This window comes from Hemicordylus capensis, chromosome 2, assembly GCF_027244095.1.
Source record: "Hemicordylus capensis ecotype Gifberg chromosome 2, rHemCap1.1.pri, whole genome shotgun sequence".
NCBI lineage: Eukaryota > Metazoa > Chordata > Lepidosauria > Squamata > Cordylidae > Hemicordylus > Hemicordylus capensis.
This window is the reverse complement of record NC_069658.1, coordinates 29,614,743-29,641,340: the sequence shown is the minus strand read 5'-3', so window position 1 is coordinate 29,641,340 and position 26,598 is coordinate 29,614,743. Positions and strand designations below refer to the sequence as shown.

At 43.7% G+C, this 26,598-nt stretch overlaps 1 protein-coding gene and 1 long non-coding RNA gene across 9 annotated transcripts in view; one reads left to right on the top strand and one right to left on the bottom strand.

Moving 5' to 3' along the window:
• LOC128342428 (monocarboxylate transporter 10-like) overlaps positions 1–20,430 on the top strand; it is a 22,456-nt gene extending 2,026 nt beyond the window's left edge. Inside the window, exons 2-9 of one of the 8 annotated variants that reach the window (XM_053289708.1) lie at positions 1,531–1,793; positions 2,085–2,300; positions 8,046–8,255; positions 11,731–11,885; positions 12,902–13,045; positions 17,225–17,428; positions 17,765–17,967; positions 19,149–20,430. In XM_053289708.1, coding sequence (XP_053145683.1) covers positions 1,531–1,793; positions 2,085–2,300; positions 8,046–8,255; positions 11,731–11,885; positions 12,902–13,045; positions 17,225–17,230 — 994 coding nt within the window. In that variant the 3' untranslated portion in view covers positions 17,231–17,428; positions 17,765–17,967; positions 19,149–20,430. Of the gene's footprint in view, positions 1–1,530; positions 1,794–2,067; positions 2,301–3,868; positions 3,961–8,045; positions 8,256–11,730; positions 11,886–12,901; positions 13,065–17,224; positions 17,429–17,764; positions 17,976–19,148 lie in introns of those variants that run through there. The other 7 variants (XM_053289701.1, XM_053289706.1, XM_053289704.1 and 4 more) reach the window with 7 other exon arrangements.
• LOC128342429 (uncharacterized) lies at positions 1,299–26,598 on the bottom strand. The gene is made up of 3 exons (XR_008314978.1): positions 26,397–26,598; positions 19,329–19,449; positions 1,299–1,809 (listed from the first exon to the last, which is right to left on the bottom strand). It is a non-coding gene; the product is annotated as an uncharacterized LOC128342429 (long non-coding RNA).

Here is a 26,598-nt window from a genome sequence, read left to right as displayed (position 1 = left end):
AAATGAAAGCATGTGCAAAACTGAATTCAGAAAGATAAACTGAAGAATTACAAAAATACATTTGATGGCAAATAGACTTGTCATGTTACATTTGTTGATAATTAAATGGTTATTGAAAATGTTCTTTGGCATCTAATATGACTTGGTAAGGAGCGAAGCCCAAGAGCCATTTAGCAACAAGGCATCCCATCCAATGCAAAGAAGGTACCTGAAGGATCAAAAGCAGGAAACTACCTGGGCATGGTACTTGCACTGTGTATGTGTGTCTAAATCCATCTATAATCCAAAAACCTTTGGCTTAAGATGAGAGTTAAAATGCTTTACATTTTCACTCGTGCTCTAAAAAGAATAGAATTTGCAAGTTAATGTTAACTTCATTGACATATAAGCTGTAAAGACTCTGTACAGTCTGGTATATGATGATAGCTTTAGAAATGAAGCTCCATGCACCCACACTTTGCCTTAATCTTTCAGTTGGACATTGGGCTGTAGAGGGATGCATCCAGGAAGACATTTAAGAGGTGCAGCTTCCCTAATTACTTCCTAGAGATACTCCTGATGAACTTTTGCCTGATGCATCTCTGATCATCCCAGATTGCCAACTGCATGTGTGAATCAGCCTTTAGACAGCTGTTTTGCTTGTTTGGAGCTTCAGGAAAATCGCAAAACCAGATCCAAGAAAGCTCAGGGAAAACCAGAGCCATTTCTGGAATCTTTCTGTTCATTAGTCTGCTGGGGAGCCAGTCACCAATATTACTCATTCAGCAAGACATTTGCAGAACAGTGTGACTTAAAGAGTAGGAAGGAAACCAAGAGCTGCCATTTCCAAGGGGAAATGAATAACCACTTTGAACTAGGATAGAGGCAGGTGTGCAACACAACTGATGGCAGAGAGGGTTAAATATTTAAAAGCCAAGCCACTGCCATAACTGCTGCCAGCCCCCGCCCCTTCATTTCTTGCCAGCTGCCTGCAGGATATATACTCTGACCCTGAACTTCTACCTCACAAAAGCGGCTGCAGTGCAGCTTTGAAACCCATTGCTCTTTCAAGCTTCCTCTCCAAAAGCTAGGGGGAATGCTCTCTTTCTGGATGCTGAGGTCAAACGCTATAGTGCATTGACTTCTATAGTGCATATCTGAATTCTGCAGTGTGTCCTGCTTCCAGACAAGCGTGCTTAGGACTGCAGCTCTAAAATATCAACAACCACAAAGCAGGTGGACGATACTGGATCTTACTGTATATCAAATTCATGATGTGTACAATTTCTCTAACAATTCATTAAAAAATTAAAACTTGATTAATAGTTATTTGCACTTTATTTTAACATTAATTATGTTGTAAGAAAACACATTTTATGTTCCTGTGAACTGTCTGTGTTACATTCTCAGCACATCTGTAAATAGCCAATTCAGGTTTTTCTGTAGTGCCATGGTTTGTGCCTCAACAATAAGGGGAGTTTTTGGTTGTAAGACAGGTACGCCAAACCCTTAATACCATTAGAGGCTAACCATCATTCATTTTTTTCACAGGTCTCCATTCCGTGTAATGTGTAACTTGCGCAAAATCCGTACTATGCTGCGGAAGGCTAGACGCAGATTTCAGAGAAGGAATACCATATCTCTGATCACAGATGATATTTCTTTTTTACATCCCCCTCCAGATGGAGCCTGGGGGTGGGTTGTTGTTCTGGCAGCTGTAGTCCTTTCTCTGCTTGTCAGTGGCTTTCACAATGCTTTTGGTGTTTATGTGCTGTCCCTTCTTCAGTCTTTTGAGTCAACTAACTCAACGATAGGTAGGTAGATAATCACCTGTTCATCAGAGTGTTAAGTACAGCTTGAGATTATTAGTGCAGCTTTATAAAAACTGGGGAGTGTTGATATTTTCCTTTACAACTTATGAAGTTAGCATGTTTTAAAATAGTTAAAGTATTAAAAATAGTTTAAGCAGTTCATGTATGTCAATACTTTCCCACAGATCTCAAGAGTTATAATTTACACATGTGAAATATGTCATTATTAATTTAATGTTAGAGATATGTATAAATAATTTCCTGCATTTCACTACAGCTGAGTGTCTTTTTTAGCCTGGATTGGATCTGTCAGCTATGCTTTCATTATGATTTTTGGTCCTGTTTCCGGAAAACTTCTGGTGAAATATGGAGCTATAAAAGTGGCAATAATTGGAGTTCTAGTTGTCATGCTTGGCCTAGTGTGCTCATCCTATGCCTATGATCTACGTGTACTATTTTTAACTCATGGAATCATTGTTGGTGTAGGATCAAGTTTGGCTAGCACTCCAGGTAACAATTTTATTTCTTTATCAGTCAAGTTGTTCACTAACCTAGTTTAAAATCAAAATAACTCAGTTCCACATCTGTTCTGTTTTCTGAAGACCTCTGTATTTTGTGGCATGTCAAGCAGTGAAGAAAACAGTCATGTCATAATGCAGACAGTGAAGCTCTTCTCATCATAATCATAATCATAATCATAATAATAAGAGCTTCTGGAGGGTCTGTGGACAGAGCACGCTCTCCCTGCAGATGAGCAGCCTCCAAGCCCTGGGTGGCCAGATTGGCTGTCCACATGACTACCACCACCAGCTCCGTCACGGAGCCAGTGAAGGCTGCTGAGATTAGGGGCCGCCTGGCCCCTGGAAGTTCCAGGATGCCCCACATGAGCACACAGAGCATTCTGGAGGGACCCCTGAGGCCAGGAGGCTGGCTGCAATCTCTGGGTTGGGGGTCTACTCATGTGTCACCACACACCACAGTGGCACACAAGCAAAAAAAAAATTAGGTTAACAGAGCACTCGCTCCGTTAAGCTCATTTAAGGGGAGGGGGAATTATGCAGACCAGCCATCTTGCCTGCGAGCCCGGTGGTTCCGACAATCAGTAGAAAGTGAGCTAGGTTCCTTTAGTCCACTTTCCACTGATCATGGGGATGGCTTCAGTGTATTTTTTTAAAATTAGAAAATATCACTGTTGTCTGAGTATTTCTTCATTTTGATATACTGTATGGTTCATAGAAGTATATACATAACAGGGTACCATTTTGCATGTGTGGTGGTCCTGCCCTGCCACATTAGTGTTTTTGGAGATAAGTAGCAGACAAAACAAAAGTGGGGGGGGGGAACTGGCTGTGGCATTCCTTTGGATCCTGGGAACTGGCTGTGGCATTCCTTTGGATCCATTCCTTTGGATCCTAATGATATTATGGAAGAGAGGGGCCCGAGGGTGCTTAAATCTCAGCTGGACATCCCCAGATTTCCTCTTCTAAATGAGTTTTTTGCTGCTACCCACCCTGCTGGAACCAAAAAAACCCCAGTCTGGGCCTCCCACACTCAATTCTCACTCAGACCTTCTGGGTTGCAAAACAACTTGAACATAAGTGCATTTATAAATGAATGAATGAATGAATGAATGAATATTGTTTGTTCCATAAGTTTTTGTAATTTTCTGTAATGAAACAAGCCACTTATAGGACTTTTTAGATAGTTTTTGTTTTTAAAGCCAGCAAATTTTCCAATCTATTTTAAATTAAATATTCAGAGACTTCTCAGTCTCTCCCCCCGCCATATCAAAGCCCTATGGCAAGCAGATCCCTATATTTCCAGGGGGGAGGCATTAACCACAAAAAGGAATTCACATTCTACCTGGCAAAGGCTGGGCTGGCTGGCCTGGGCAGAGGGTCTGCTGCAAAGAACTATAGTGGTTACTCTGTCTGCCTCCTTCCTGGCTTGCTTGGGACCTGCCGGCCTACTAGAGTTCAGTCTTCAGCGAGGCCTGCACGGAGGTCTCTCTGGAAGCCCCACCCACCTGACAATCAGCTGAGAGGCAGGGAGAGAAGGAGCTCTAGTTGCTTGTCAGCTGCTTAGATTGCCGGCCAGGAGGACAAGCAAGAGAGAGGGAGAACAGGATGCCAGATAATACTGCAAGACTGTGTTTAGCTCGAGGAATGGGGTACCGGTATTAATGATGTTAAGGAGGCTGATTAAGCTTTGTTGGCGAAATGGCAAATATTTGGAAGAGCCGTTCGGCTTTGATTCATGAAGTTTGTATTTCTCCATAAGGGCATGCAGAGGGCTTTATTTTTGATTTATGATATCTAATTTATGGAAGCCACGCTCGACTGGTTCTCTGCAATTTGCATGTTTGTCATTTGAAAACTTCACTCCTGTGTGGATGATATTGAGCGTCTCTCAAAGAAGCCAGCACACACACCCCTTTCTTTTGCCCTGTTCAGTTACATCTTTATATGTCCAGTTTGCATTCTCCTAAGGGGCATAAGGGGGTTAATTCGTTGACTGATGATGTCCACACCCCATTGAGACCACGTTTGATGTGGCTTTTTTAATTTGGAACTTCTATTACAACATTGAACTTTGCCCATTTCATCCAATAGCCCTATTTTTGCCTTGCTCAGTCACACCTCCTTTGGAAATCTCCTTTGGAAATGTCATTGCATTTGCATATGCTAATATCTATGCATTTTGTATTATGAGGTGGCTATTTTTGCATTATGTATCACGAGATGGCTTGAGTATTATTGTATATATTATTATTCTTGTTGAATTGTTTAGCTTGGATTTATAATTTATTGTTCATTAGTGTTATTGATTATTCAATTATTGGTTCATTGTTTGTTAATATACATTTTCATTGTTTGGCTGCTTTATATTATTTGTATATTGGTGTGCCGTAGTCATGGTGGGATTCCACACACACCCCGCCCCCGCTTTTTTGCTTGGTTGATTCTGTGATTGCCCTTGCTTCTGTTTTGGCCAGGAGGACAAGCAAGAGAGAGGGTGAACAGGGCAAGTGGCTGAGGGGTTGGGGCTGGGCAGGGGGCAATGGGGAGTTATGTGAAGTATCTCTGGGGTGCCCCTCCAGGCAGTGGGGCCCCCAGACAACTGTATCCCCTTGCCTAATCATAATTCCGCCCGTGTGTGTGTGTGGTAGCAAATGGCCTAAGCAACAACATGGGGAGGCAGAACACTGTGATCATGGCACAGATGAGTGTCGGAATAAACAAATAGGGAGTTTAATTTATTAAATATAAAAACAAAAAAACAGTTTACAGGCTATTAAAATGTAAACAACAACATACACACAGGTCGGATTCAGCAAGTGTCCCCCACGGGACGAACAGAAAGAAAAGTGCCCGCAACAGTAGATTTCCTCCCTCCCTCCCTTGATAAGGAACTTCAAAAGGAAAGTGTTGTTACTTATTAGTCTAAGAGGTTGTGCACATGGCCTCAACTGCTGGCAGTGGGGAGAGAGAATGGGGAGCCAGGCTCCTGCCTGCCTCCTAGCACACGATCAGAGCTGCGGAGACGGAGACGGCTCTGCTGCTCACTGCGGCACACAAGCAGCGCCATGGTGATCGGCAGAGGAGGGAGGTGGAGGTTCTCCAGCATCCCTCAGTGCATCACCCCCGGAGCGCAGTGTATTGAGGATTCCTCCCCTCAGCCTGATGCTTTTGCTGTCCGGCTTGCTGTAGGCTTGGGCTGTGAGCAGCCCAAGCATACACACAACCCCAGCACCGAGATTAAGGGCACGCTCACGCCCTTAACCCTGGCTAAAAGCCAGGGGGAAAACAAGGTTATGCAGGGCAGGAGCGCCGGGATTGGGAGCAATCCTGATGCTCCACACAAGCAGCCTAATCCAGACTGGGTTAGCTTCGGTTAGGCTGCCCTAGCTTTGGTTAGGCTGCTTGTGAGAACATCCTTTGACACATAGGAAGCTGCCATCTACTGAGTCAGACCATTGGTCTATCAAGCTCAGTATTGTCTGCACAGGCTGGCAGCGGCAGTCTGCACAGGCTGGCAGGGTCAGGTGTAAATTATATTTTAGGATTTCCTCCCAACACAGACATGCTGCCTAGATTGGTGGGTAATTGTTCTGTTGTTTGAGGTCAGTGACTTAACCCTTGCTCTGATGGGTGACAGATTAAATGGACAAAGGGAACCTAATTTGCAGGATATCTTCTTAATTAACTCCAGAACATACACTGTGAGGCTGTTTTCACACGCAGCCTAACCCAGGCTAGGGAAGCCCAGCCTAGGTTAGGCTGCGGATGAGAACTGGTGGGATCGGGCCCAATCCCAGTGGGGCAGCACTGGCTAGTCCCGTTTTGTAGCCCAGCTGTTAGCTAAGGTTAAGGGAACCTACGTTCCCTTAACCCAGGCTACTGGATCGTGTGTTCACTGGGGCTATGTTTAGCCTCAGCAGACCCAGAGATGGGCACCCAGAGATGGTTATTTGCACATGGCTTCATGCTGCGGGGTAAATGTTGAGCGAAGCCACTTCAAAGTACACTCGCGGCATTGAGGGAAGCAGCCCCTCCCCTCTGCTCTCGGGTTTGCTTTTGATGCAGGTTCACATGTTCTCCTTTTTGTTTTCCTTCTAGCCAATGGTGGCGGGGGTGGGGGGAGGGAGAGAGTACTGAAGACTTGCAGTTGTAAAGAGAATATCCTTCTTATCATGCTAATGATTCTACGTCAGTACCTCTCCCTATTTACTCCGGCATTTTCAGAAAAAGTAGCTTAAAACCATCATTTTTAAAACCTGGAAATACCTTGAAATAAGCTAGAATTCTCAAGACAAAGCCCGACTTGTGTGTGGAGTGGGTCCAAGGATCTCGAAGGGACCTCAGTAAGTTTGGCTGGTGTGTGAATGCACACACACTCTCCCGAAGGAGATTCAGGGTAGAAGCCCTGTGTGTAAAGCCTCCTGGGGGAATCCCCCAAGGCATTGCTCGTGTAGCACAGTGCATTATGAGATCTCCAAAGGGATCTCCAGGTGCTCAGCGTGGATCGGCATCATGGAATCGGTTGTCTGGGGGGAAGGGAAGTTTAACAAGCCTCCCCCCCGCCCCACCCACCCAGTTGTGTGAATGACCTCAGTGTGATGCGTACATGTTTGTAAGCAGGTAGGCTGGGAAATGTGCTGGCTAGATCTCCTTGAAATGGTGGTTCAGAGTTAAAATGACAGCTCTCGGGTGACCAGAAGAAGGCTTTCTCCACAAATGGTGTTCAGAAAGAAGAGGAATGTTTAAGTTATTAATATTCTATTGTTAGCTTTACTTCTTGTAAAATTTTGGCCCAGAATTGGGGGAAAACTCTGGTATCTTCCCTGATTCAGTTGATTAACAAATGCTGGAATATTGTGGTCATGAAGAAGTGAGCAGACTTGTATACTTCCAGATGACCCTTTTAAAAGTTCTTAGATAGTGTGGCTTCTTTCCTAAGCTCTGTGGGTAATCACAAATGACTGATCAAAATAAGTCAAGTACAAGATAATGTATACACTGTGATCTTATGTTCTAAAACTGTCATCAAAAGATGTGTGCTCTGTTTTATAGTTTTGCTTTTGATGTGAAACTTTGGGGGAAGGCGTGTGGGGATGTTTGCTGCGAATGTTTTCCCCCTCTTTATTGTTTACTGTAATATTATAAAAACCAAATAAACTATCAATAGCAAAGAACACATACATAACATTGTATGAGATAAGTCTACAGTAATTATCTCTTCTAGTTTTGTTTTTACAATACTATAACCAGATTGAGCTCTGGGTAGAGGAAGGGGTAGAATCATTCTTTTACTACTCTTGAGTCACCCTGATTGTATGAAAGAGCCATTAAAGTGGAGTATGTACTAAACCTAATTAAAAGATCTTGAGTATAAATTCTGAGTTCTTCTTGAGTGCCGTTTCTCAGTGTAGATTATGAACAAATAGATTATGAAGGGGTTTAGAAAAATCTTCCAAAGGTAGTTAATTTCTGAGTTAGTAGTGAAAGGTAAACATATATGGGACTTATGTTAGAACAGATTAAAATCTGCATTGCAAATGGTCCTGGTGATGTAGGTTTCAAGTACAATTGGGCTGCATAGATCTCACTGCACTTGGAACCTTCACTGTGAATGGAGGCCCATGTATGAAAATACCTATGCAAGCAGACTGCCTCCTTTCTGTCTTGTTTCTGCTGTTAATGAGATGGAAAAGAGTTACTGGATTTGATTTAGTTCTCTGTCTGTTCTTCATAGGTTTGATAATGGTAAGCCTTTACTTTACTACAAAGCGCTCATTTGCAACTGGGATTTTGATGGCAGGAGGGGCTGCAGGAATTTTCGTACAGAATACATTCCATCAATTCCTAATCCAAAAACTTGGATGGAGATCTAGTCTGCGTCTATACAGTGGAATTCTGTCAATATGTCTTTTTGCTGGATTTGCATTCAAACCTCTTCAGAAACGTATGTAATTGTTTTTGGCCTTTAAAGTTAGATTTATTACCTGTTTTATATTCCTATCTCCAGGTGGGTAGCTGTGTTCAACTGTTGCTGCAAAATCAACAGAGAGTTTTGTGGTGCCTTAAAGACTAACACATTTATTTTTTGTGTAATGAGTGTCCATAGACTCCATCCATGAAAATGTTCACGTATCAGATGAAGTTGATAATTCATGCATCTGATGACATGAACTGTAGTTGATGAAAAGCTTGTGCTACAATAGATTTGTGAGTCTTTACAGGGCCACAACACTTTTTGTCACTTTCCTATTGTTCTTCTTAGTAGGGCATTCCAATTCAAAGGAAAACATGAGTCCCATTCTGTACATAGTTGTGTAAAGGGAGGAATTTTGGCAAGTGCAGCTTTGAATGCTAGAGGTGTTTTTTTTAAAGCTGCAGTTGCTGAAATTGTTTCTTATATATACTACTAAACATATCTTTTCTTGTATGTAGTCACCCCACGTTATAAACACCTTTCCAAGGCCTGTTTCATTTTAATGTTAAAGGCATATAAGTAGCATTGGCCACATTAGCACATAATGTGAAACCAGAGTTTGCCAAACCCATGGTTAATTTTCGAAACCGTGAATCGCATAACAGATGTTTGTCCAACCACAGTCCAGCAACCTCTGGTTTAGGGGTAGGGGAGCCCCTCCCTCTTCTTTGTCTGCTGAGGCCGCATCCCAGCAAGCTCCGTAGCACTCACGTTGCCAGAATGTGCACAAAGCATCAGCACATCTCCAGGGTGGCAGCCACTTTGGCCACGAGCTTCAAGGGGCATGCCGAACGCGATCATCCCTTTTTGGAATGCATGGACTGTCTGCCCTAGGCAGGGAAAGGGCATTTAAATTCCTTTAAATAGCATGCAAGCCCTTCTCCGGACAGCAATTGCACAGCCGCCCTCATAAGAGCTCTGGACTGAAACAGTCTTGCACAGGCGCAATTGCTGGCAACAGGGGGGTGCAGAGGGGCACTATTTTTCTGTAACTCTGGGGAAGGGTTCGTGAGGACTTCCTAGGAGGCAATATGTATATGAAGGAGGGCAAAGGATCCTGGGATTTGGTCCATTGTGACAAAGGTTGCTCTTGCAATGGCAGACCCTGGCCAAGTAGTCCAGGGACAACAAGCCAACCTTCTGCTCCCGTGTTGGCTTGCTGTCCAGGGATTAGCCCTCTCATGAGAGGGCCAGTTCACTGGGGAGGACTAGAGGCTCCAAGACCTTCAGTCCTCCTTTGGACTGTGCTCTCATGAGATAGGTCATCCAAATAAAGGGTGTTACACTTGTGAGCGGCCCTTATTCTCTCAGCTTAATAATATAACTTTTTCACCGACCTCCTCCTCTATAGGCAACACTTTCATGCACCCAAAGGAGAATTTGTCACTCCATGTGTCCAGGCAGTACTGAGTGGGCAGTCTAGGGAAACACCAGGACCAGGGCTAGATCTTCACTCCCCCCCCCCAATTTCCCAGGTTTGTACCCACATTGCAGCGTATGCAGATCAGCTGCTGCAGGGAACTGTGAGAGAGGGAAGCCCCAATTACCAGTGATCCCAGGAGAGTAGGGTTGTCGTGTTGGGCAAAAAGAAAGATGGATATGTTCCATTGGGCAGCCGGACTGGCAGAAGGCCTGCTTGGGCTGCCTCTCTGTGGGAGGTGCCGAGACAGGAAGAGGTGTTGCCAGGGTACCCATCCCCGCAGCTTGCTCTTGTGGAGCAACCAGGCTGGGTGGCATCTGCCGTCTGGCCCGCATGTGTGTCTCCAAGGCCTTACACTCTTGTGAGAGAGCTGTCCTTGGGAGAAGGGGCATTGTCACACATTATTATTATTAATGACTTCAGAACATGGTGTAAGTTGAACTAGATGTTGCAGAGAGGGAGGGCAAAACTTGACTTGGAGCTACCTTTTTTTCAGTGGCAACCCTGTAATTGTTCCTCCCTAATAATTTCTTCAGATAATGTGAAGCTTTGGACAAGGCTGTTTATCAGCTCCAAAATATAAACTACACATTTTGTGCTGAGGATATTCATATCCTCAGAGGGGAGCGATGAGAATAAGTTATACAGAGCTATAGTTATACAAACTAAGTGCATTCTCGTTTATTTATTTATTTTTGCACTCCATTATGCTGGAATTGTGTAGAGTATAAATTAAATATATTTCTAAATCTGGTCTCTCGTTGAAAAGATCCTTCAGTAATTTGATTACTCATTTCTTTTTCTGTCTATAGATTTGGAATAAAAATGACATCATAGGGAAACTAAAATAGTATGTTGTAGTTTCATAACTATAGACATAAAATATAGTGAAGCTATCCACAAGCGCAGGCAAAACCGGGCTAAGGAAGCCCAGCCCAGTACTGCCTGCATGCCTGATCCTGGTGGTGCCTCGGCGGCAAATCCGCCTCCGGAGCCACCCTCTTAAACGGGGTTAGGAGAGAGAGTGCTTTCCTAACCCTATTTTACTGATCATCTGCCAGCCCCATCTGGGGCTTGCAGACTGCGGGGCTCCCAGCTGGCTTTGGGGAGGGGATCCCCATAATGCACCCCGCACTCATGCAATGCATTATGGGAATTCTGGGGATGGGGCACCATACAGTGCCTCACCCCAGTATCTTAACCCTCTGAGCTACCAGCAGAAGCCAGCAATCGTCTGGGCAGCCCATCCAGCCGCACAACAACAAAAGTAGGATGATCTTTGGGGGAGGTAAGCTCTTCGAGGCTTCCTCCCCTCACCGCTTTGAGCCCGTCTCACAGATCGTAAAAAGGGCTCAGTAAGTTTAGGCTTCACAAGAAACTTGTCATAGGTTAATTTCAGGGGACTGGGTAGCACAACATGGTTGGGTCCTCTGGGTCTTGTAACGGTTGGAATCAGAGTCACCAGAATGTGCCAGTCTGGCTGGCCTCTTCATGCTCCTTCCTAGACTCCTGGATCCCACACATAACACAAGTAACATGCTCTGGTATGAGCTTTGGATAACCCTCTTCCCTTTCAGTATCACCTTTCTTCATGAGTTGTTCTAGTGTGCAAATCTGTGTTCAAGAATGCACCTGAACTACCTGGCCTCTGTGTTTTAAGGGCCTGATCATGCCCAGTGTTTACTCACACAAGATTTCAAGCACAATGGAGGAGCAGAATTATCCCTGTCCCTGTCTTAGTTACACCACTTCTACCTCAGGGCCATTCTTCCAGCCATAGCGTTGGGTGAGATGTTAGCATGGTGTGTATAAGACCAGTCTGTGCAATTGTTGCCCTCAAAATTGTGAACTAACAATCACATGGATAATAGGCAGATTGCCTATTAAATCATTGGAGCCACATGCAACTAAGGTTAAATATAACTCTTGTCATGTTTAACTCTTACTGGTAGTGGGACTTAGTAACTATTAGCCATGACATTATATAATTGTAAGCAATAATTGTTTAAATTTTGTTTTTTAAAGACAGAGCTCATCCAAGTGTTGTTGAGAAGTTTCAAACATCCCCTCTAAGAGGTTTTATTGTTGATTTAAGTCTGTGGAAGGATCGGATCTTTGAGGTCTGGGTCTGTGCTCTTGGACTAGCAAAATTTGGATTCTTCATACCTTTTGTGCATATGGTAAGAATGTAGTGTGTACATTCTAATTTGATTCTAGCTTATTTTATATATGCTTAATATTTTCTGCAGTATTTTCTATGTAATTTTGAAAAGCTTCACGTTATTTTTTCTAAATGTGCGAAGCCACCTAATAATATTGCTTCTCCTCCTGTTACCCCAGTGAGGTCCAGAGGCAGTTGTGGGCTAGATCAGAGCAAACGATCTGAAGCTCAGTTCAAATAAGATAGGGTTATTAATGCTGGACAGCAAGGTTGATCTAGTGGTAAGTGGGCTGCCTGTCCTGGATGACGTCACTCTCAGGAGCCATGGGGCTCTCAGGCAGTCAAGTACAGGGATTAATCTGTGTCAGACCCACACAGAGAGTGACCCAAAGACTCTGGGTTCTAAGAGTGTCCAGGGAAGGTCCCCCCACACGAGGCTCACACAAGGAAAGCTCAAGGATCATGATTTCAGTTCAGTGGTTCTGGACTCAATGATCCAGTTTAGGAACTGAATTGTCCAGTGATTCAAATTAGGGGGAAAGTGTGAGCACAATAGTTGGTGCTCTGCTGGATAGATTTCTGGGGAGTAAAGTAAAGTAAAGTGTGCTGTTGAGTTGGTGTTGATTCCTGGGAACCACAGAGCCCTGTGGTTTCTTTGGGAAGAATACAGGAGGAGTTTACCATTGCCATCTCCCGTGCAGTATGAGATGATGCCTTTCAGCATCTTCCTATATCACTGCTGCCCGATATAGGTGTTTCCCGTAGTCTGGGAAACATACCAGTGGGGATTCAATGCAAACCGGCAATCTAAAGAAGTGCCCACTTGCCCTGTTGTATGAAAACATGTGCATAAGGGAACACATGCAGTTGCGGTGGTAGTCCTGCTGTGTGCTTGAAGCTGCTGTTTCCTAAGCCAAGATGTCAGCCAGTGACTGAAGTAAAATACAAACTCTGTACTGGGGGGAAAAACCCAGACATGTGAAAAACAGCAATGTATGATTTTTTTAAAAAAATTCAATTTGATGTCTCTTACAGATGAACCTTGCTGGTGATTTGGGTATTCCTTTGGAAAAAGCATCCTACATCATGATGGGGCTTGGTTTAAGCAGCGCAGTTAGTTGTCTTCTGTTTGGGAAGATATGCGATATTGAAAGAATCAACCGACTTTATCTTAACCAGGTATCCATATTGTCTGTTGGTAAGTGCTAAGAGTGTTCAGCATAAGCTTCTATGTTCCTGGCAATGGGTGTTTCCAGATGAAGGGCTCTTAATGCATCCTGCCTCTGAACCTGGAGGAGGCCTATAGCCATCTACGCAGCATTTCCAATTGAGCTATAAATGATACTGGAGTGCCTGTAGGCAACTGGAAAGTACCAGCAGACTCAGGGTGACCCTCAGATATGTCAGTATTAAAAGGGGACAGACCTAATGGGGCTAACTGTCACCAGTGCTTTTTAATATCTACATGAAACCTCAAAGTGAGGTCATCAGGAGATTTGGTGCTGGGTGTTATCAGTATCTTGATGACACCCAAATCTACTTCTCCTTTTCTTCTTCTTCATCAGGAAATGGCATTCATTCCCTAAATGCCTGCCTACAGGCAGTAATGGGCTGGATGAGGGATAGCAAATTGAAACTGAATCCAAGCAAGATGGAGGTGCTCATTGTAGGGGCTCAGAATTTGAAGGATGAGTTAGAGCTTCCTGCGCTGGATGAGGTTGCACTCCTCTGGAAAGAATAGGTACGCAGCTTGGGAGTACTCCTGGACCAAGGCCTCACCCTGGTATCTCAGGTGGAGGCTATGGCTAGGAATGCTTTCTATTATTCAACAGCTGCATCCATTCCTTGAAGAGGACAGTCTCAAAACAGTGGTGCATCAGCTGGTAACCTCCAGGCTTGACGATTGCAATGCACTCTATGTGGGGCTGCCTTTGTACGTAGATCAGAAACTTCAGTTAGTTCAAAATGCAGCAGCCAGATTGGTCTCTGGGCAACCCAGAGAGACCATATTATACCTGTTTTGAAACAGTTGTACTGGCTGCCGATATGTTTCCAGGCAAAATACAAAGTGCTGGTTATCACCTTTAAAGCCCTGAATGGCTTAGGTCCAAGTTATCTTAGAGAGCACCTTCTTCTGCACGATTCCCACTGCATGTTAAGGTCATCTGAGGAGGTCCATCTTCAGTTACCACCAGCACATCTGGTGGTGACTCAGAGGCGGGCCTTCTCTGTAGCTGCTTCTGGGCTGTGGAAAGCACTCCCAGCAGAAATCCATAACCTGAGTTCATTATTGGCCTTCAGAAGAGCCCTTAAAACCTTTCTGTTTGGCCTGGCCTTCCAGAGTTTTTAAAATGCTTTTAAACTTTAAAGGTTTGGCCTGGTTTTCCAGGGTTTTAACAGCTGTTTTAAATATTTTAATAATGGTTTTATGTTGTTTTTACAGTTTTAAATTTTAACAGTTAATTGATGTTAATTTAATTTTCATGTAAACCACCCTGAGCCATTTTTGGAAGGACATTATAGAAATAAAATAAATTAAATAAAATAAATAAAAATTTACTACCATTTTAGTCAACAGTCTGGAATGTTCGTGAGCTCAGAGTGCGGAACAGATAAGCAGGTGGGCAGAACTAACGGAATTGTGGTGATGAGTGGGGGAGGATGGCTTGCACACAAAAATTGGAAATTTCTCAGCTTGAAGAATACTCCCTCAAGACAGTCAAAACCACTTCCTCTGAGGGGGAAAGTGTGTACATTTTTTTTGTTTTCTCACAAGACATATCAAAGGTTTGTTACTGCGAGGGGTGGGGGTTGAAAAGGAGCTGGGACTGAGCACCAGTGCCCTCCCCAAACACCCAGAAAACAGGGAAAAAATCTGCATATGAAGGAAGACCCAGGTTACAGCAGGGACTCCAGTCTTTTTACCCTACTCAACCACAGGCTCAGGTAAAAGCTATCCAAGCTAGGAAGAAACGGATGGAAAGATCCTTTTAAAAAGCAGGGCAGGGGCAGCTTTCTAGTAGCATGCCAGGAAGATGTGCTGGAACAAAGGGGAGCTTTCCTAGCTGCACTGAGGCCACACACCCTTGGGAGCTTATCTGTCTTCTATCTATATAATTCTCTAAGGCATACCCGTGGATAATCCCATGTGTGGTAGCTCTTGTGAGAGTTTGTGAACAGAAGCACCTGAATAGGCAGTGGGGGTTCCATATGCAGATGGGGGGACGAGCCCATAAGAGCAGAAGCACCATGGTCATTGGGCAGTGGAGAGGCAGTGGAGGAGCCTGTGATGGTTGAGGTAAATTGGAATGCAACTGTTACTGGTTGGAAGATGTTCTTGATTTAGAGGAGAGGAATTTATATATATATAAGGAGAATGGGCAGGGGTCTGTGAAGAGAGGGGTTGTGAGGGACGAAAGAGCCCCTTCAGGAGAAGGAGGCTACTGTTGTGTGAATTAGATGAGGAAACAAGATCAGGAAGCGGGGGGGAGAAGGGAGGGGAAGAAAGACAGAAGGGAAGAGTGAGTGGAGGAGAGAGAAACAGAGAAAAAGAAAGGAGTGGAAGAGAGAGAGAAGGAAGGGCAAGGGACGGGACCGAGCCTGTCAGCGGCCTGAAGGGAACAAGCGGCTATGGCAGCAGCCGCGGCAGCAAAAAGGAAGGGTCCACTCAACCACTTCTGCTGTTTGGGACTACCGAAGCCTTTGGCAGAAAGAGGCAGGCAGGCAAGGGATGGGCCCAGGCCTGTCAGCGGCCTGAGGCGAACGAGCAGCCATGGCGGTGGTGGCAGTGAGGAAGGGCCCGGTCAACCGCTGCTGCTGCTGTTGCTGCTCCTGTGGGGAGGAGCAGGAGTGGAGCTCGGGTGAAGTTGGGGAGGTCTCTGGGGCTAGGGGACTGCAGCTTGACCAATAGGCACCAGCAATGCTGCAGCTGAGACCAAGAGGGGTGAGGGGGATGGAAGCAGCGGGATTGGGCAGGAGGAGCAGGAGTGCGGCTCAGGTGAGGGTGGAGAGATCTCTGAGGTGAGGGGGGCTGTGTCAGGGGTGAGGGGAGCAATCAAGTACTAGTGTGCAGATGCTCTGCGCGGGTTAAGCTAGTGTTGACTATTTGCTCTGGCTTGGAGAGTGCCCTGTGCCACCCAAAAGTGTGTCCCTGAGGGTTGAATAACCCTCAGGGACACATTTTTGGGTGGCACAGGGCACTCCAGAGCCAAAGCAAATAGTTAAAATGTGCTTCTCATTGCTTCGCACCCAGGGGTGAATGGCTGGAGTGGTAGTGAGGACGCTTTCCATACCAGTGTGCCTTCCTGGCATGCCACCGGAGGCTGTTCTAGATGCCAGCTAGTGCATCCACAAAGTACCACCTTGAATCACGTACATTGCCTAGGGATACACGTCAGGCTGGTTTATAAATATGATAGATAGTCAGAGTAAGTGTCCAGGCAGAAATCCAACAGGTGTAGCTGCTTCACAGATCATTCCTCTAGGAACCCTTTCTCCCTCCTCTATTCTTACTGATGGCAATGCAAGGGATATCTTGGCCATCAGCCTGACTGAAGGATCATCAGGCTGCAGTTCTTGATTGGCTTCATGTCTTTTGCTTTATTGCATTTCCTTTCTTGACAATGCAGGACAATAAGACAGGAAACATTGTCCAGTTGCCTCAGCACATCCTGACACATACTCTCCCTCAAAGCAGCAAACATTTAGGGCACTTTTGAGGTGGGCTTAAAAATGCTTGTGAACCATGCTCAGATTACATTTTAAACCAGGTTATTTTAAAAAGAAAAAACTCAGTATAACTGACATTTGAAATATAAAGAAAAATCCATATATATGTGGATATGGCGAGAGACAGATTCCTATCCCCTCCCCCACAACTATAGATCCTAGGGCTCTCTGAGAAGGAATGACTCTTAAGCAACAATTCTATGCACACTTACTTGAGTGTAAGTTCCAGCGAATATGCTGGGGCTTTCTCCCACATATGTGAACAGGACTGGACTGTTAAAGCCGTTAAAGTCTTTGGTGTAGATATTTCCAGAGTCTGGGGTTCAAATAACTAGTTTAGAAATGTTCAAAGTTTGGTCTTGGTCCAGAGGGATTTGTGACTTTCCCCCACTTTGAAGAGCAAATTCCTATGCTATGTAAACTGTTTAGGAAAATCTCTGCTGTTTGAGCAGAATTGATCGTGTGTCATCACAATCTGTGTCATATTTATCTAGATGGGCTGTTAGATTGATATGTTATGCTCTATGTCATTGTCATATGTTTTGATAGTACTATGTTTCAGTAAACACGTTTTGTCCATATAAACATAAGCACTTATCCTACATTTTAACATTTTGTTTTGTTTTTCAGGTGTAGCGTACTTCCTTATTCCATACTGCACAAGCCTTTATTCCCTAATAGCAATTTGCTCAGTTTTGGGATTTTTTGATGCAGTAAATTATATTCTCTTACCTGTCCTTACTTTTGATTTGATGGGGGCAGAGAAAATGACTGTTGCATGGGGATTTATGATGGCCGTCAACTCAATTAGTTGTTTTGGTGCACCCTTTGCAGGTAAACCAACCAATGCAAATCTGTCTTTTTCTATTCAGTTATAACTTATTAATGCATGTAAAGCAGCTATTGCTTTCCTAAGCCGACCACTTAGCAAATCTTTGAAAATGTTGAAGTTTTTTTTCCTGTATTACACGCGTGTGTGTGTGTGTGTGTGTGTGTGTGTGTGTGTGTGTGTGACCAGAGGTAGTAAATAAAGGCTACACAGTGGGGCTTTTTAAAAAAGAAACTCTTTTGGATTTGTCACTGTAGCATAAGATACTAAAGGAAAATGTGGAATGAAATTATTCTTTGAGAAAGAAAGAATGTAAAGTAAATAAGATATCTTTGTTTCAGGTTGGATGTACGACATATTTGGCAATTACAACATTGGCTTTATAGTAACCGGAATTTGTAATATTGCAGCAGCTAGTATTCTTGCTTTTATTCCATGGTTGCAAATTGAAGCAGGACAATTTAAGAAAAACTATATTAATGCTTCCATATGCCAAATATCGGGGACCATTATTCCTTGGCAGTCGTCAGCTTCTTCACTCGGGGTAACAAAGTAACTTATTCTACTTATCTATATATTTATTTCTCTAAGACATACCAGTGGCTAATCCCATGTGTGGCAGCTCTCACGAGAGTTCATGAGCAACTGCTAATTAGCCACAGGGACGGGGGAGAAAACAGTGGCAGGCTGAAGGAGGTGGCGAGAGAGGGGAAGTGGTGGCTGGCCGCAGAGGGAGAATGAGCTGGTGGGGGGTGAGAACAAATTGGGGCTGAAGTGGGGTGTGGGGAGATAGGGAGAACTAGGGGTGCAGATGCTCTGTGCCAGGTCAACTAGTACTATTATAGTTTCTTCTGCACAGATAGAACCATGGAACTACTGTATATTGTGCAGGGCTGATATGTGGAGGATCCTGGTTTGATGGTTAATCTTAATGCCAGTTTTATCTTTCCAGCACTAATTAAAAGTACTACAGAAATCAGAATAAGTTATATTTTGGGTCCAGTGAATATTATTCTGAAAATGTTTCAATTATTGGTCTCTTCTTGTGGGAGGAACATTTCTGTAGACTTGTTATTAACCCTCATCCTGAATAATGGGGTACATTCCTACCTCTGACTGTGTAAATGTGCATAAACACACAAACCACTGCACTCCCAGGTGTGCCCATTACAGTGAGCTTTACCAGACAGCAGGCTTTATTGTGGGTTTACTGAGAGGCTTTACTGCGAGTTCGAATTTGCCCCCAAAACCGATGCAAAAAGTGGACGTTTTAAACCCGGATATAAATTGGGCTACACTCTTAACACACAATTAAAGAAAACCCTAATTGTGTATGAAGTACTACCCGGTAGCTTGCAGGGACTTTGGGGTAAATTTGTCCGATATGTGAATGCACCCCCTCCATTCCGGAGGAGATACGAACTAAAAGCTGGGTGTGAAAAACTTCAGTGTTACCTGCAGTTTGGTACAGAAGTAAAATTTCATGATTCAGGACGAAGATTAAGGACCTGAGGATTTTGTTTCTTGAAGGACATAAATATTTAGTTTACAATTTCAGTTTAATGTAGGGGTTTTTTAATTTCTGAGAAAAGTAATTATGCTTAGGGCAGTGTATGTGGTGTGAGAGAGAGAATTCTTAAAATAGTCATCTATAAATGTAATTATATTTGCACCAGATATATAATGCTATCATGCCCCTTCAGTATTGCATTTGTTTTCTTACAGAGTTTAACTTCATCATGCCTGAGCTCTTCTGAGACTCCTGATGAAGAAACTAGATCACAACATTCAAAAAAATTTAGTATTAAATCTTTAAAAAGCATATTAAAGTCTGAAACAACATCTTTTAGAAGTACGAGTTCATATCATGAGGCTATTATCAAAAAAGAAGATGGTAAGACTTACTTAGATGTTGAAGGTCCTGTCAGTGGTCAACATGAACACGTTGGTAGTTCAACTGATTTGCATCTGATGGAAGATCTGACAAAATCTGAAGCAGCTTCCTTTAAAAGTGAAACTTCGCTGCCTGAAAAACAACAAACAGAATGCATGATTTCTCCACCCCACAGAAAAGAAGATGGTGTGGCATTCTTAGGTATTGAAGAGTCTGACAGGGATCTATGTGAGCAAGCTGAGAGTGCAACTGATTCAAAGCCTACAGAAGATCTGACTGAATCTGCAGTAACATCCTTTAGAAGTGATGAATCAGCACAGTTCAGGACTTCCCGCCCTCACAAAAAAGGTGTGGCTTTCTTAGATGTTGAGGGGTCTGTCAGTGATCTTGATGAGGATGTGGAAAGTAGAACTGATTTGAGGCCAATGGAAGATCCAGATAAATCAGGAAGAGCCTACTTTACAAGTGAAACTTCTGGACCTACGAAACACATTCCCCACAGAAAAGAAGATGGTGTGGCTTTCTTAGACATTGAAGACGATGATAGTGATCAGGAAGAGCAACTTGAGAATACAAGTACTTTGAGACCAACTAAAGATCGGGCCAAATCAGGAAAGGCACTCTTTAAAAGTGAAACTTTTATAAAACACATTCCACACAGAAAAGAAGATGGTGTGGCTTTCTTAGACATTGAAGATGATGATAGTGATGAAGAAGAGCAATGTGAGAGCACAACTGATTTGAGGTCAATAAAAGATCAAACCAAATTAGAAACAGCATCTATGGAAAGTGAAAGTTCAGTATCTATTACCGGGGCAAGAAAAGATGCCAATGTTGAAGATGACAATGAACAGCCACAACAATAGAAGTTGTCAGGTTTCAATGGCAATATTATCGATGCTTGGTCAGTTATGGATCTATATGCCTTGCTAGTAACAATCTTATTTTTTTAAGCTTATTTGTTTGGTGGTTGAGTAACACTCATAAACCATTATTTCCTGAATATAGCTATTTAAGTTCTGTTTCACTTTTGTAACACTTTTGTACGATCAGTTTGAAAATTACTGGAGTCTCAGTGGTGATTATATTATTTTTTAAAAAATAAAAAATAAAGAAGCCCCTAGATTCTTTTTCATTTTGAACTGTATTGACCCATGATTAACAGCCTGAGTTAGAACATCCTGTATTTGATTGCCTCAGATTTTCCACTGCCTCTGGAAGCCGCAAAACATATTTAAGAGAAAACTATCTGTTTATCATGCTGCTCATAGACCCAGTGGCTTTTCTCCGATGCTAAGAAATTTCTGAGCTGGTATAGTAGTACTACACTGGTTTTATGACCAATTTAATGCCAGGCCAGTGTGAAAAGAATAAACAATAATGTAGATGATCATCTAGGATTTTGAAAGAATTTAAAAAGCAGGCAATTTGATAATAATAGATGCAACATTACAATAAGGTGCTGTGGCATGCTTTGGCTACTATCAGTTGTTCTTTATTATTGATAAAGGAAAACCGATTCTTTCTGCACCTTCATCCAGATAATAGTCTGAAAGCATAGCATGGTATAATCTTGCTAAAGGTAAGCAAGTCTGGGTTTGAATGAGAGACTAGCTGGGATCCCTACGTGCACTGCTTTGAGTTGCATGGAAGAAAAGTGAAATAGAAGTGAAATGTATACATAATATTCCTGCTCAGTCTTTTAAGTTAATAGATTGAGCTATGCTCAGTTCTTTAAGAATGTGAAAAATATCAGAGTGAGGTGGTAGGGGCATTATTGTTAATTTTTTTAAAAAAATGAGAAGTTGTTAAATAAAAGCTTTTGAACCTTAGGAGGGATGGAGATGCTGAACAAAGATTTATTTATTTATTTATTTATTTATTTATTTATTTATTTATTTATTTAACAAATTTGTATGCCGCATACTATCAAAATCTCTAGGCAATTTTACAACATAAAATAAGAAACAAATATTTTAAAAGGGAATCACTGTCCCTGGGGTGATTCCAGTGGTGGTGGGGAACAGAGGAAGATGTGGCATTGGCAGGGTAGCAGATCGTTACAGGGGAATTAAGATCAGAAATTTAATAGTTGTTACCCTTTCCAGCCTCCCTGCCAGCTTTTTGACCTTGAGGAGCAGTACCAAAGCCCACAGAATCGCATCTTGCTTCTCTGTAATGCCAGATCAGTTCAAAATAAAACAGAAATCATCCATTATTTGATTGTGGATGATGGAGCTGACTTGGTATGTATTACAGAGACCTGGATGGGAGAGGCTAGTGGTTCAGTTTGGGCCCAGCTGCAGATACTCTATTGTAGAGCAGGTGAGAACACATGGGCAGGAAGGAGGAGGGGCTGTGGTCTATAAGAAGAATACCTCCTTTACCAGGGTTCCTGTCAGAGAACTGGCCTACATTTGAATGTGTGTACCTATGTCTGGAGACCAAGGATAGACTGGGACTTCTGCTGGTGTACCGTTCATCTCAAAGCCCAACAGAGTCCCTAACTGAGCTGGCTGACTTGGTTGCGGAGCTAGTAGTTCTGGGGGACTTTAATATTCACTTTGGAGCCAATTTGTCAGGATCAGGTCAGGAGTTCATAGCAGCCACGACAACTATGGGCCTATCCCAAGAGGTCTCAGGACCAACACACATTGCTGGTCACACAATTTGGGTTTTTTGCTCTGATCAGGAAGGTGTTCCGTGGGTGGGGACTCACTCCTATGATTTCCCCATTGTCATGGACGGACCACCATTTGGTTAAGGTCAGACTCAAAGCCTCAACCCTCCTTCGCAGGGGTGGAGGACCTATTAAGATGGTCTGCCCCCAAAGGCTACTGGATCCCATAAGATTCCAAGAAGCCTTGGAAGGCTTTAAGATTGGTTCTGCCAGCGATCCTGTTCATACACTGACTTGGAAAAATGAACTTACTAAGGCAGTAGACATGATTGCTCCTAAGAGCCCTCTCCGACCCACTTTTAAATTAGCCCCTTGGTATATGGAAGAACTACAGGAGCTGAAGCAGCAAGGAAGATGGCTTGAGCACAAGTGGAGAAAGACTCAGTTCAAATCCAACATTACAACATAGAGTGCTTTTGAAGATCTATGCTCTGGCAATGCGTACAGCAAAGGAGCAGTTCTTTTCTGGCCACGTTGCTTCTGCAAGCTCACATCCAGCTGAGTTGTCTAGCATTGTGAGAGGGCTAGTACATGCCCCTCCTCCCCTCAATGAATATTTGGATCCACCAGTTAACCGTTGTGACATTTTAAATGAATTTTTCACAGATAAAATCTCTTGTATTTGAGCTGAACTAGACTCTACAGTTCCTGCACAGTCTACTGTGGAGGTGTCCAGCAGCTCCTCTTGCTTGGTTAAATTGGATCAATTTCAGTTTGTGACTACTGAGGATGTGGACAAGATACTTGGGACACTGTCTTATCACCGGTCTCTTGACCCCTGCCCAACATGGCTTATATGATCTAGCAGTGAGGCTATTGCAGAGGGTCTTGTTAAGTTCATTAATGCTTCTCTGAGGAAGGGCAGGATGCCTCCTTGTCTTAAGGAGGCAATTAATAAACCACTTCTGAAGAGGCCTGCATTGGACCCCTCAGAATTAGGCAATCATAGGCCTGTCTCCAACCTCCCATAGTTGGGCAAGGTGATTGAGAGGGTGGTAGCTCTAGGCTGTCTTGGAGGAAGTGGATTATCTGGATCCATTTCAAATGGGTTTTCGGGCAGGCTATGGGGTTGAGATGGCCTTGGTTAGCCCTGTTGGAAGATCTTCAATTAGGAATTAACAGGGGGAGTGTGACTCTGTTGATCCTTTTGGATCTGCCTGCAGCGTTTTATACCATCGACCTTGGTATCCTTCTGGGATGCCTGAGGGGGTTGGGAGTGGGAGGCATGACTCTGCAGGGGTTCCACTCCTTCCACCGAACTGGTTCAGAACTCTACTGGTGTATATTATTTATTTATTTGGCATATTTTTATATCGCCCAAAACGCAAGTTCTCTGGGAGGCTTACAAGACAATAAAAACAACCAATAAAAAGATTAACATATTTCAACAATTAAAATTTAAAAAGTTAAAACTATTAAAACACAATTAAAACAATATCTAATTAAAAGCCTGGGTGAACAAATGCAACTTGACTTCCCTTTTAAAAGTTGTAAGAGATGGGGAGGCTCTTATTTCAGTAGGAAGTGTGTTCTAAAGCCTCGGGGCAGTAATGGAGAAGGCCCATCCCTGAGTAGCCACCAGACGAGCCGGTGGCTACTGCAGATGAACCTCTCCAGATGATCTTAATGGGCTGTGCAGTCCGTAGCAAAGAAGATGTTTTCTTAAATACCCAGGGCCCAAGCTGTTTATAGGCTTTATACCCAAACCTTGTACTTTGGCCGGAAACTTATCGGCATCCAGTGTAGATCTTTCAAGATAGGAGTGATATGGCCTTTCCGAGATGACCCAGAGACCGATCTGGCCACCACATTCTGGACTAACTGCAGTTTCAATACAAACATACAAAGGCAGCCCCACACAGATCGCATTGCAGTAAAGTCTGGAGGTGACCAGCAGATGTACTACTGTTTTGAGGTCATTTATCTCAAGAAACGGACACAGCTGGTGTATCAGCCAAAGCTGATAAAAGGCACCTCTGGCCACTGCCTCAACCTGGGACACCAGGGAGAGGTTTGTGTCCAGAAACACCCCCAGACTGTGTACTTGTTCCTTCTGGGGAAGTGTGACCCCATCCAGAACAGGCAGATCAAAATCATCTCTCGAGTTCCAACTCTGCTCAATAAGTAACTCCATCTTATCTGGATTCAGTCTCAGTTTGTTACCTCTCATCCAGCCCATCATTGCCTCCAGGCAGGCATTAGGGAGATTATGTCTTCTCCTGATGATGTTGACATGGAGAAATAGATTTGGGTGTCATCAGCATACTAACACCCTGTACCAAATCTCCTGATGATCTCACCCAGCAGTTTCATGTAGATGTTAAACAACATTGGCGACAATACGGAGCCCTGAGGGACACCATACCAGAGCTCAGTTTTTAAAGAACAACAGTCCCTGAGGGACAACATCTGGAATCTGCCTGAGAGGTGAGAATGGAGCCACTGCAAAGCAGACGTTCAGACGTTCCAGAAGGAAACTATGGTTGATAGTATTGACAGCCGCCGAGAGGTCCAAAAGGACCAACCGAGTCACACTTCCCCTGTCAATTCCCAATTGGAGAACATCCATCAGGCCGACCAAGGCAGTCTCCACCCTTTAGCCCACCCGAAAGCTGGCCTGAAACGAGTCTAGATAATCAGTTTCATCCAAGACTGCCTGGAGCTGGGAGGCTACCACCCTCTCACCCTTACTTTGCCCAGCCATGGAAGGTTGAAAACAGGCCTACAGTTGCGCAACTCTGAGGAATCCAGGGCAGGCTTCTTAAGAAGTGGTCTAATAATTGCCTCCTTAAGAAAAGGAGGCATCCTGCCCTCCCTCAGAGAAGCATTTATGATCTCTACCAGGGCTTCTACAACAACCTCCCTCAAGTTAACTTTTTTGAACAATATTAGTCTGCTTGCTTAAGGTTTTCGCTGGTCAAAAAAGAGGTTTTTAAACGGATGTAAAGCACACCACGCAAGTGTTGGGAAAAAGGGGAGAAATCTGTTAGTGTATACAAATGCTTCCATGTCTAGGACACGAGGTTTTGAAGACAACTTTGTGTTCCTCCCCATGGAGCTCCCAAACACAAACACTCTCTCTCTCTCTCTCTCAGGAAAACATGGAGGTATGCAATGTAAACCTGCACAGAAAGAAAACCCGAGAGCAGAGGGAGGGGCTGCTTCCTTCATACTGTGACTGTAATTCTAAGTGGCTTCATTCATCATATACCCCGAGAGCTGGAAGCCCTGTCTGGGAAAGCTCCTGGGCATTTTTCACACCGCAGGTTTTACTGTGAGTTTGCTACGAGACTTTACTGGGAGTTCGAAGAACTACGGCTACAACATGTAATGAAAAACCCAAATCATGTATGAAGTGCTTCCTGATAGCTCACAGGGACTTCGGGGGTAAATCTGGCCGATATGTGTATGCACACTCTCCATTCCAGAGGAGATGCGAGCAAAAAGCGCTGTGTGAAAAACGCCCAGGCAGTCTCAAAATAATTTGTACTTGCTACAGGTAACTGGGAAAGTAGTTAGCCACAAATCTGACTTAAGCAACATAGCTGTCTACAGCCAGTGTATCACAAATTAGGAAAAGGAACTGGCCCACTCACACTCCTACCTCTTTTCTTTCAAAAGATGGAATTACCATTTAAAAAACAATAAAATGCAATAACTGAACCAAACATTTAAAAACAAAAATACACAACCAATCACAACAGGAAACACCACAGAGCAAAAGTAAGATCACAAACATATCAAGTTAAAAACACTAAATGGAGCAGCAGAGTGTTGCCCTTTCAGACAAATTAAGAAAGTGGAGACCTGGTGAACCTCAAGGGACAGGGAGTTCCGAAGTCTAGTTCAGGCATGTGCTCCTTTCCAAAACTCTGCCATTTTGATTTTGAAAGTCAAAATCAAATCCCCATATCTAAGGTTGTGATGGTCCATATCTTCTTGCAGGTCAGAGTTTGTGTCCATTGCTGTGGGTTAAATTTGCTGATATCCTGGCTTGCCAGGGTCTTTACCAAAATAAGCATCCCCATCCTTTTACCCCAGGTAAGTCTTATTAAACTAGCATAGGCAGGCCCAAGCTTCTTTCTAGGGAACCTCCTTAAATTAAAAGAAAAACCATGCAAACTTCCCCTTTTGTATCATATGATTAACAGGAAATTAAAGATAATATGGGCGAATTATAGCACGTGCTGTGATATTCAAACTGGAGGTGAGCAGTATGTTGGAGAAAGAAAGGTCTTAGGCCACTTAGGCCTTGGTATGGTAAGTAGGGATGTGCGAACAGGTTCGACGTTGAACGTGTTTGGTTTGACTGTTCGGGGTCGAACCGAACCACCCACTGTTCGTTCTGACCCTGGAGGGTTTTACATTAAAAATAAAATAAAAATAAAAATAACCTTACCCCCTCCAGGGGAGTTGTCTGAGGCAGTGGGGAGTCCACGAAGGCTCCCCCTCCCCCCGCCAGCCTCCCTTATGTTCTTCGGCCACTCTCTGGTCTCTCCCTCTTGGCACGGCAGCCATTTTGGAGGCTACTGCACCAACACAATAGGTGTCTGTGTGGCCTGGGTCATGCAGAGCCCTATAGAAGCATGGTGTTCAGAAAG